The following is a 12,474-nucleotide window of genomic DNA, read 5'->3' as shown; positions in this document are numbered from 1 at the left end:
GAAATCAAAATCACGTGCACACCGTCTGCGACAGCTCGATCCATCCCAGAAAGAATATCGGAATAGGTACACGTTCCGAGCCAGCAAACTTTGTAAACTGCTTTTCTGGCTTTTGTAGCTATGCCTCTGGCTTAACCCTGTGCATATCCGAAAAGATAAGCGTTCGCAACAGCAGATCCAGCTGCAATAGAGGCAACATGTGTGCCATGCCCGGTCATATCTCTCGCTGATAACGGTTCATTAACTATTGGCTTTCCAGTAAAAGCTTCATAGCCTTCCAATTACGATGAAGTTCTCCGGTTCCTCCAATGAAGAAACAAAAACCCTGCAGACTGAAAGGAGACATAAGTCAACAAGGCTGCGCTGCTCGGGCGCCATCTTCCTTGTCACCGTCGTCCTCATCGTCATGGTCGTCTTCCATCACCGGCTCAGGCTCATCAGAGTTTGGGGGTAAAAAACAGGGAAACAGTTTAGTTTTTTTTTTTTTTTTGTTTTTTATAATTAAAAATGCTTACATGGACTGAGAAATAAGACCACATCAGCTTATTACCATGCCATGTCATCAAATTACTGGAAAACCAATAAAAAAGTCTAGGTGAAAAAAAAAATATTGGTTCATGGCTTGAAATATACCTTTTTAAAATTCATGATGCGGCATGAATAATCAGGAATAGTTCATGGTGCGGGATGACACTTTAGCATAAAATATATTACAAGTGTAAGTAGTAGTTTCATATAGTGTACCTTAGTTCAAGTAAAATGTATTACAAGTGCAAGTAAAATTTACACTGAGTAACAATACTAAGTGCACTTAATATTATAATGTTATAATTAGTTGCACCTAAGGTGCACGAATGTTAACAAAGTAAATCACTTGCACTTGTAAGTGATTTTACTTGCACTCTTTACTTGCAAAGGTGCACCAACTACTTGCACTTGTAACACATTTACTTGCATTAAAATTCGAGTTATTTACGAAAAAGTCACCGCGTCGTTTTTTTTTTAAAATTACATCTGATTCATCAATCTGGACACGTAAAGGTCCGTGAGTGGTTCTTAGTTCTCTCCTGGGTGGCCGTTCTCACTTGAGCCCCCCGCCCACACACACACTTAAGGTATAATAATATAATTACACAATATTAATATATTTACCTAATAATAATTATGATAATTTTGGAATTAATAACACAGATATTAGTATAATTACTAATAATTATTATGGTAATTACACTAATAAATAACATAATAATAGTAGTATAATTACAATTAATCATTGATCATTGGATTTTTTTTAATAATAATTAACTAATAAATATTATGTTAATTAAGCTAATAATTACATGGATATTAGTATAATTATAATTAAACATGGGTTGTTAGATTTTTTAGTAATAATTACAATTAATTTATTTAGATATGGAGGTGGAGGAAAAAAGTAAATGCGATATGGTGAAAAAGAATATATTTAAGGTATAAAATTAAAGTATAATTGTATAGATATTAGTATAATTGCCTAATAATTATTATGATAATTAAGCTAAAAATGAGTCATATGAATTATTTTTATAATAATTACAATTAAATTATTTTTCTATTTTTTCATATATTTATTTTAATAATAATATAATTACATAAATCATATTACATATCGATTTTTTTTAAGTTGTGGACAATCGAGTCATATATTATTCAATTAATTGAGTGATACTTTTGCACTAATCTTATAATCAAATAAATATACACTTTCAAATATTAGAATTGTTTATAATTTCATATTTAATTTTATTATCTAAATATATAATATATATAATAAAAAAAATTATTTGTGTATCGTACGAGTAATTGGACAATTATTTGCTCAAATTCAAGCAAGGATAATATAAAAAAGATAACCGATCAAACCCATTTCATCAATTGCACTATATAATATTTGTTGTTATAATTTATATAATTGTATATCGATCTAGATATTCTTAAAATATTACTCCGTATAACAAATTCATTCTGTGCAACGCATGGATAAATTAATAGTATATTATTATTTGAAAAAATACCAATTTTGATCCCACAAGTATTTGTAAAATGACGGTTTTGGTCCACATGTTTGATTCTTACCAATTTTCATGCACAACTATTATTTTAGTACAAATTTTCGTCCCCACCACTATTATTTTAGCACCAAAATTCATCACGCCAATAATTTCATATTTCAGCATGTCTTACGTGATGAATTTTGACACTAAAACAACATGTGGTACTAAAACAAAATACTCAGTAGAAATAAAACATGTGGACAAAACTGTCATTTTGTTAATACTTGTGGGACTAAAATTGTTTTGATTAATGAAGGAAAGATTGATGGTGTGTGTTATTCTTGTAAATTAATTTTTTTTTTAAAAGTTAAAAAAAAAAAAAAAAAAGTCATGAGCTTATTTTAAAATGTTACTTACACATTTCAAAATAATTTATTATTTTAAATTTTCTATATTTTACCAAACATAACAAGTCTCTATATTTTACCAAAGAATTTTCCCTCCAAAGTGTGAATGCATTTTGACAGAAACAAGATTAACAAGTATGAATGCATTAATTGTGGGTAGATGTATTTATACATATTTTTTTGAAGTGATTATGTGTATTTATATTTTATAAATTATATTTTATTATCTCTCTCTCTCTCTCTCTCTCTCTCTATATATATATATATATATATATATATATATATATATATATATATATATATATTAAAGCAAAATGAAGTAGGGAAAAAAGTTTATTATGTTCAAATTTATTGGTAAAATTTTATATTTCATATAATTTTGACAATTTGTGTATATATTCATTTAAATCTCAATTATAATTAATTTGATTCTACATATATATAAAAAAAAAAAAAAAGAGAGAGAAATTAGATATAAAATAAATATAGTTCTTAAATAAATAATCTTTTCAAAATGAATAACTTTTTAGTGGAGATTTTCAACAAATATTGCCTGTTATTTTATTTACAAATTGTATTTAATTAAAGTAGTTATTTCACATTTAAATTCAAATAATAATACAAGTAACAATAAACTTTAAAATCAACATAATAATAACATAAACTTTTAAAAATATTAAATATTACAATGTATTATACTTACATTTTTAATAAAATTAATTTTGAACTAAAGAACTCAAGTACGTTTTTCTATTTCCACAACCATTACTTTCTTTGCTAATTTAAAGAATGTCAAAAATTGAATTAATAAATTTTTTAAATTAATAATAGTCCATTCCGTACATCACAGTGAACAATTACTAGTTTATTTGTAACTTAAAATAAACTATAAGCTTTCATCAAATACATACTTCGTAAAAGAAATTGTATTACTCACACAGGATACTATTTCACCAAAGCTCGATCGTAACGATTAATTATTCACCAAAGCTAAATTGTCTTAACAAAATTTGAATAATTGAGACCAAATTTATAAGTTAAATTTTTATTCGTTATTTTAATTACACACTTGAATTAACGACCTAATTTTGAATAATTTAAAATTGAATACGTTCTTAATTATAATTTAATTAAATTTATCAATTAAAATTTTTAAGACTATCAAAATATATGCGTAATTAATTTTCCATTTCTCTGGCATCAAAAAGCATAAATGAATTTTCCTTAAATTCGATTTAAACTTTTTTTTTTTTTAAGTTTACAATTATGGCTATGTTTGGCAAACTTAGTTGAAAAAAGCTGAAAAGTTGTTCGGAGTTCGGAGTTGATAACTGAAGAGTTGTTATAGCAATATTGTTGCGAATTTCCTTCATCTTATAATAATAATAATAATATAATAATAATAGGTGAAAGTTGGTGATAAAGGAAAAGAGAAAAAAAAAATTTTAATTGGAAAATGTAAAAGATGTCATGTTGTCATGTCATGTTGCAAAATAAGCTTTTAGCTACGAGTTTATTTTGAGAACATTATCAAACAAAACTTATAGCTTATTAGTAAACAAAGCGTATAGCTTATTAGTATAAAATAAACTATAAGCTCCTAAATAAATTCTGCCAAACAGAGCCTATAACTAGTAATGAAAAAGCAGGATTACAGGCACAGAAGCTGGTTGTGGGAATTGAACCTAGGTTATCCCGAAATTCTTCCTCACAAAAGAGGGCTCATTTGCCATTTGAGCTACCCTATTGAGTTGTTATGCATTACATAATAAAAATATGGAAAATTTTACTCAGAATATCAAATGTAAAGGTTCAAAAAATAAACACAGTTCAAAAATTTACACCGGGATTTTTGTGCAAATTTTTCCAGCAAAACGACAGGGAAATAAAAATTGAAACTATATATGTTTAGCACAAAAAAGTGTAGAGATGATATGAAATTTAGAAGCACTTTCTGTGGACAATGGACGGACCAGATTCATCATACTCCCCCTTTGCAATCCACATCTGCATACCAAACACAAAACCCATGAGTATAGAACACCAATAATTCTAAGAATCATATATACTAGTATGTATGTATAGATAGATACCTGCTGGAAAGTACTCAGAGATGCCAAAATGGAGCCTCCAATCCAGACACTATACTTCCTCTCAGGTGGAGCAACAACCTTGATCTTCATGCTGCTTGGAGCCAAGGCAGTGATTTCCTTGCTCATTCTATCAGCAATCCCAGTGAACATGGTGGTGCCACCGCTAAGGACAATATTTCCATAAAGATCCTTCCTGATGTCCACATCGCACTTCATGATTGAGTTGTATGTAGTTTCATGAATGCCAGCAGCTTCCATTCCAATCATGGAAGGCTGGAAAAGCACCTCCGGGCACCGGAAACGCTCATTGCCGATGGTGATCACCTGCCCGTCCGGCAGCTCGTAGCTCTTCTCCACGGAAGAGCTAGTTTTCGACGATTCCAGTTCCTGCTCAAAATCTAGAGCTATATATGACAGCTTCTCCTTCATGTCCCTCACAATTTCACGCTCCGCTGATGTGGTAAATGAGTACCCACGCTCGGTTAAGATTTTCATCAGATTGTCAGTGAGATCACGGCCCGCTAAATCGATACGCAGGATGGCGTGGGGGAGAGCGTATCCTTCGTAGATTGGGACAGTGTGACTCACACCGTCCCCAGAGTCCAACACAATGCCAGTGGTGCGACCACTGGCGTAGAGAGAAAGCACAGCTTGAATGGCGACGTACATTGCAGGGGTGTTGAAGGTCTCGAACATGATTTGGGTCATCTTTTCGCGGTTGGCCTTTGGGTTGAGAGGGGCTTCGGTTAGGAGAACTGGGTGCTCTTCTGGGGCCACGCGGAGCTCATTGTAGAAGGTGTGATGCCAAATCTTCTCCATGTCATCCCAGTTGTTCACGATCCCATGTTCAATTGGGTACTTGAGAGTCAAGATACCTCTTTTGGATTGGGCTTCATCCCCAACATATGCATCTTTCTGCCCCATTCCCACCATCACGCCGGTGTGCCTCGGTCGCCCAACAATGCTCGGAAACACAGCCCGAGGTGCATCATCTCCGGCAAACCCCGCCTTAAATTACATATAATCATGGCATCATATCATATCATATATATATATAACCCTAAGCTAATTAAGCTTCACATACGTTGATCAGATTGTTGACTTATGTAACAGAAGGTAAGGTAGGTTACTTAAAAGAAAAGATAGCGGATTTTGATAACTCTAAAGAATCAACATAAAAGCTAATTAATATTGTATTAGTACCTTAACCATTCCAGTACCATTGTCACAGACGAGTGGTTGAACATCCTCGCTCTCTGCCATCTTTGATTACGCTACGTACTGTACAAAACTGCAAGTCTAAAAATGAGAACTAAAAAAGACCACAAATTAATTCTAAGATTTCATTTCAACATATACATAGATATATAGGAGAAAGCTAAGCTATTATTATTATTATATATATAAGAAAATATGCAATTTAAGCACTCTATTTCTCTACTGCATGCATATATGCATATATGCCCTCCTGAAATGGATGATATTTCAGCTGCCAAGATCTATCTATGAGAAATTTAAGTAGAATGATTATCATCAACCAATACTAAATATCAGCAGAAACTGTATGTTTCCCCCATTATCTTCTCATGCATACATATATATATATATAGAGAGAGAGAGAGAAAGACAGAGAGGACCTTGGAGGGTTAGTGAGTTGGTGGAGGTTGGAGCTTAGGGAAATGGAAAAGTGAGAATGGGGAAAATTTATGTAGAGGAAAGGTGGTAACTGTATTGGGTTTTGGTAAGGGCCAAGCCGCACGTGTGTGGTCTAACATGTTTGTTGTTTTCAGGTGGTTGACTGCTCAGATCATTACACCTATTTCCGCACATCTGGGAACCAACTCAAACAAAATCCACAAGGAAAAATAAATAATAATTTTTGACCATATTTAATGCTGGCATTTACACCACCTATAAAGCTATTTGACCTACTTTTAAAATAGGTGGTGTAAATAGAATAACCCTTTTAAAATTATAAAATTTTCAAATTTTTAAATAATATTTAAATTAAAATTCCAACTTTTACTAACTACAATTCGTATTGATGTTATCCGATCCAGATATTTGTACCCTAAATCAAAATCATGCCATTTAAACCTTCATTGTTAGTCTCTAATTAGAAGGGTAAATTTTTTAATTCATATTCCATCTCTCACATTTTATATGTCCTAATTACTATTCATTTGTCAAATCAACTCTTTCTTCTTTGTTTATTTATTATTATTATTTACTTGTTTTTAAATTTGATTTTTTGTGTTTAATAGTACTTTTAGTGTAGTTCCTAAATATATAAATTTTTTATATTAATATTAAACTTAATATTATGAAAAATTGAATTAAAAATAACTTCAGTCAAGCCTCGTTAACCGAACCAGACACATAAAATGGAACGAAGTGAGTATATATTTGTAAATTGTAGATGTTGTAATTGCTTCTAAAGTTTTGAACCTTACAAAGGAGGACGATGGAGGTCTAGGTTGCATGTCATATATACATAATACTAGGTTGCACAAATGGGATAATGCCGAATGATTATTTTTAAATAAATATTTCAAAATATCTCAATGCAATATTATGTAGGAGATGTTTATGCATAGGTAAATAAATGTTCAGTTTGTTTATTTAAATCGTTAATTTAAAGTATATAAATTCAAGATAATATATGAGAGATTGATTATAATTGTCACTAAAATAAATGTTTGCAACTTTGTAATAACACTAGTCTAAATGCTTAGTCTTAAAGCGATAGTCTAAATAAATACTACTTTTGTTTTAAATTTCTCTAATTCTTCTTAATTCACTTTTGGGGAGCATTGTCATTGTTTTCATCTTCAGTACATGTCTTTTTTTTTTTTTTTTCGCAGTGTGTCTTGTGCAATTATGTTACTGGTGACAGCATAGAGGGATTCATCATGCAATGAGATTATGGTGTAGGAAGCTTTAGATTTGTCTTTCTATGTATATGACTGAGATTTTAGTTAGAATATGAACTCTTTATCTTACAAATACCTATTGATATTTAGTACTTGTAGTTTTTTCCCTACATGTTTCATGTGTTGTGAGATGTGTGTCATAGGTTATCATGTGGAAGTATTGAACAAAATATTAATATTTATTATATTTGTATAAAATACTTGGTAACTAAATGTATATAACATGTTTTGTATTATAACTTTGACTTAATTAGAAGATAATGTAAAAAGATCATAAGACAATAATGGACAATGTAGTGAATATAATAAATTAATAAATTTGAAGATAAGGAATCTTTTAATTGTAGAAAATAAAGATAATATAACTAATGAAATTATATTTCTTTTAAATTTGTTAATAATAATGAATAATTTTTTTTTAAATAAAGCATTATAGACATCTAATTCTAAATTAATTAAATGTATATGTATTATTTTTTGTTATAGCTACTAATTTATTTAATTTAATAAAAGTAATAAAGTGTCGTACATACTTTAATAATGAAATCAATGATTTTTTAAAAAAAAAAAAATTCATTCCTTGTTGAGACAAATTGTTTTGATAGTTTGTCAATGACAATTGCTACAATTGCTGTCAATAGAGGATGATCATAAATAATTCAAAATATATTATTACAATAGATATTGTTATAATTTAAAATATATGATTACAATAGATATTGTTATAATGATATAGTAAAAATTAACTTACAAATTTCTTTAGAAGTTTTCATGCATTGATAAAATTCTGATGTGTAAACTTGTGCAATTGGAGCTAGTAGGATGTTAACATTGTAAATTATTTGGAAAATGGTCCTACCATTTTAGAGTCCATGTGTAATTGTATTTATGATCAACAACTTTGTAGTTAGGCCACGCAGATCTGACAATGATGTAAGAATAATTTTGTCCGATAAAAAAAATAATAGTATAATATTTGTAATGTAATGTACAATTGTACCATTATAAAAATATATACAAAAAATATTAATACCATAACGACCTAAATCATTCCAATAATGCAAAAATAACTTTGAATGTTATGTATTTAGTTGGATTAATTATTTGACCAAAATTTATGTTAAATTATATATATATATATATATATATATATATATATATATATATATATATATATATATATATAATAAATTTTAACATATTCGTAGTATAAGTTTAACAATTATGCCAACTCTAATTGGGATGTGGTTCGAACCTAAGATCTTTCTTATAGAAATTAATGAGTAAGTTAAAAATAATAAATTGTTAACGGAATATTCCGTTACTAAAGTTTATACGAATGGAATTTAGGTTATTTAAGGGAAGAAAATAATATAATAGAAGGTAAATAAGAAAATTCATTAAAAAAAATACTAAAATCAAAATAATATGAACCATTCATTTTAAGAAACAATACTACTGACATTCTTTTATTATAGTTAAGGACCTAATATTATTGACTCTTATTAGAATTGTAGATGTAGATGTAGATGTAGAAACAACGACATTTTGGACAACAGTAAAATTTGCCAACCAGGTCAAGTGTAAATTAAATTTTTATTCAGACTTGGGCTCAAATCTTAGCAGCCATAATTTGATTGATTTTTTTCCAATGTATTTTTACCTTAGGGATATTTTATTGTTCAAAAAGGAAACATAAAAGTGGCTGTAGTTTAGTGGTGAGAATTCCACGTTGTGGCCGTGGAGACCTGGGCTCGAATCCCAGCAGCCACAAATTTTAATAATTTTGCATTTCCCCTGTCCAGTTACCAAGTATCTGGGCTCCCAATATAATTTTGCATTTCCCCAGTCCAGTTACCCCGTATCTGGGCCCCCAATACCTCATCTTTAATCAGGGCAAATTATTGTGTGGACCATGACTATGGTCCACACAATGTTGCGTGGACTATAATAAAATGTACATTTTTAATATATTAAAAGTACATTATTCGTGTAGTGAATGTATATTATATAAAAGAATGTACTTTCAGTACTTAAATAATATGATCCAAGTTACACAAGATCTCAAACACATAGAGGCCCAAGTTTAGTGCAACTTTGGTCTAGCAAATTATATCTGGTGCACGATGCATTGTGCGCCCTAAGAGTTATGTGTATATGTTAAGAGTTTATGTGTATTACGTTAAGAGATTAGGTGTATTATGTTAAGAGTTTATGTGTATTTTACTATACAATTATGTACATACGAAACATAGGATTTTTAGAGCACACAATGCATTGTGCACCCTGGTGCATGATGCACGATGTAACAATTGCTTTGGTCTCGTTGCCATCCAATAAGCACAAAAAATTACTTCCACACATAATACATCTTCAATCTCAATTGTATTGCTCATAGCCTTTAATTTTAAACTGTAAACGATGTATATTGATGAAATTTGAATTCCTAGATTAAGACATTCCAATGATAAATTTCAAATATAAATACTAAATAGTAATGTAAGTAAAGAAAGTTAAAGAATGATAGAGAATAAATATGTTTATTACCAAAAACAATATATATTGCCTTCATAGTTATGGTTATTTTCATTTCCATTCCCTAGTTACATTGTAACTAATCTCCTATACTGTAGCTGATTACACCATACTTAAATAGGCAAATATCAACACAAACTATATCAGATTCAAGATTGCACTTTTTCTACTAACTATAATATAAATATATATAATAATTATAGGAGACTAAGCTATAACATATTTAGGTGAAAAACATAACAGAACGCTTGTGTTATTGAACTTTCTGGAGAGAGTTCTTACAACTGAGAATGTGGAACAGTGCTTGAATACAACGAGGAAGAAGACTATATATTCTAACTACTCTTTAACAGACTTGACCTCTCTTATTGAACTGTCACCACGCTGATGCCATATGTTTATCCTTCAATAAAAATAAATATAGTAAGAGAATAAAAGTTATGTTGGTGTAATAATGTAAATTGATAACTTATTGTACATTTTCATTGCAATAATAAGACATTTCTTTGAATGTTTATCCTTCCGTTAAGTATTTATTATTCTTAACTTACTCATTACAAAATATTTCTAACATTTTAACAACAATAACAACAACAACAACAACGATGCGCATTTTGAAGAGTTAATTTATTTTAATATGAAAATTGTTAGGACATCATTTTTATTCTTGATTATAACTATCTACATTCTATAACAATACTCTTTGTTACTACAACTTTTATTATTACAAGTTGAAAATACACATTTTGATTATATTGAAAATAATCATTATTATTTTATATTAATTATTTAATATTTTAAAATTGTACTAAGTATTAACTTATTTTAATTTTCGTGTTTGGCATTAATTTAATCGCGCAATTCACGAATTATAACTAGTCTTCCCTATAAACTTGAAAATTATGCTATGGACTCACATGTCTACATCTACATCTACAATCTACAATCTACAAATCTAATTTTATAACTGAATACACATACCCCATACAACTTATCAAAACGACGTCGTTTTGGGAGGCGCAAGGCACACATTGCTATGTGCGCCCTGGTGCACGGTATAACGATTGGACTTGTGAGGTGCAGTGATAAAAATTATTTATTTAATCTCTGTTTATGTTTAATAAATTAATTAATTTAAAAGAATTTTCTTATTTATAGATAATTGTTTAGTTTAAGTACATTATGTTGTTAAAAATGATTTTGTTATTATCCATTATATTTGAAAGTATTAAAACTTAAAAGATCACTCAAAAAAAAAAAAAAAAAAAAACTTAAACGATCACATTTAAAATAAATAATGATGAATATGATTAAAACAAATAATATGTTAACATATTTAATCTTTAATCAATATTTTATCATATATTTTAAAATATAAAATTAATTAAATACAAGATATTATTTTACAATATTTTTTTTAATTGTATAAGTTTGCACAATAACTATATGAAATAGTTACAATTATATAGACATTCTTTTTTACTGCATTTAACAAAAACTTACTTATAAACAAAACAAAACAATATATATATATATATATATATATATATATATATATATATATATATATATATATATATATATATATATATATATATATATATATATATATATATATATATATATATATATATATATTGCAATATTTGTTCTAAAACAGGCAATAAAAAACACACAAGCAAACAAGTGCACACACATATAAATGAATATTTTAACATTTTAATCCTGTGTTCATTAAGATAATCTATTTAGTTACTAATATGTTATTTTATTTAATTAATATTACAATTTTAATAATTGTAATAATAATAGAATTAACAAATGAAATTAATAATTAATAGATGGTTCTTATTATTATATGATTATATGATGCTAAAAAGAGTACACTATTTGTGTAATAAATGTATATTATTTGATGATGTGCTAAAATTTGATAGAATTCAAGTGGAATCTGATTGTCCGAAGGTGATCAAGGCTATTCATAACAGCTCTCTTCTATTCTCTCTTGATCTCCTAGTTAATGATATTAAGGATATAGCTAGAGAATTCTCTAATCTCGGCTTTTTGTTCGTCAAGCGATATGTGAATATGGTAGCTCATACTTTAGCTAGAAATGCCATTTCTATGACAGATTGCATGGACTGTTTTTCAGTCCCTTTCGATTTTATTTCTCATGTATTAGACTATGATTGTATTTAATATATTTCGGCCTCTTTTGCTTTCAAAAAAAAATGTACATTATTTGATAATATATAACATAGAATACTTTCAAATTAAATAATGTACTTTTGGTACACAAATACTGTGCTTTTAGTATATTAAAAATGTACTTTTTATTTATAGTACTGTGTGGACCATGGATATAAGGTACATTTTTAATATACTAAAAGTCTAAAGGTACATTATTATTTGATAATATATAAAATAATATATTCTCACTACTCAAATAATATATTTATAGTATATTAAAATG

General features: G+C 28.4%; 1 protein-coding gene and 1 non-coding gene across 3 annotated transcripts; one reads left to right on the top strand and one right to left on the bottom strand.

Annotated features, from left to right (window-relative positions):
- Positions 1–4,194: 4,194 nt before the first annotated feature.
- On the bottom strand, positions 4,195–6,197 carry LOC109156413 (actin-97-like). 2 transcript variants are annotated; one of them, XM_019304268.1, is made up of 4 exons: positions 6,171–6,197; positions 5,737–5,814; positions 4,534–5,541; positions 4,195–4,447 (listed from the first exon to the last, which is right to left on the bottom strand). In XM_019304268.1, exons 2-4 carry the CDS (start codon positions 5,794–5,796, stop codon positions 4,382–4,384), a joined length of 1,134 nt encoding a protein of 377 aa, XP_019159813.1. In that variant the 5' UTR covers positions 5,797–5,814; positions 6,171–6,197; the 3' UTR covers positions 4,195–4,381. The 2 variants fall into 2 exon arrangements, with proteins under 2 accessions (XP_019159813.1, XP_019159812.1); XM_019304267.1 differs by having other exon boundaries at positions 5,737–5,824; positions 6,171–6,189.
- Positions 6,198–9,167: 2,970 nt separating this feature from the next.
- TRNAH-GUG lies at positions 9,168–9,239 on the top strand. The gene has a single exon. It is a non-coding gene; the product is annotated as a tRNA-His (tRNA).
- Positions 9,240–12,474: the final 3,235 nt, after the last annotated feature.

Source organism: Ipomoea nil, unplaced genomic scaffold (genome assembly GCF_001879475.1).
Source record: "Ipomoea nil cultivar Tokyo-kokei standard unplaced genomic scaffold, Asagao_1.1 scaffold2705, whole genome shotgun sequence".
In the NCBI taxonomy this organism is placed as follows: domain Eukaryota; kingdom Viridiplantae; phylum Streptophyta; class Magnoliopsida; order Solanales; family Convolvulaceae; genus Ipomoea; species Ipomoea nil.
This window is presented reverse-complemented; position numbering and strand designations above follow the sequence as displayed.

Bases quoted from the DNA above. Each gene is read 5' to 3' on its own strand.
- LOC109156413 (XM_019304268.1), bottom strand. From the start codon at position 5,796: ATGGCAGAGAGCGAGGATGTTCAACCACTCGTCTGTGACAATGGTACT. The intron at 5,542-5,736 runs GTACTAATACAA...ATGTAATTTAAG, and splicing joins ATGGTACTGGAATGGTTAAG to GCGGGGTTTGCCGGAGATGA. The intron at 4,448-4,533 runs GTATCTATCTAT...TTTGGTATGCAG, and splicing joins CTCTGAGTACTTTCCAGCAG to ATGTGGATTGCAAAGGGGGA.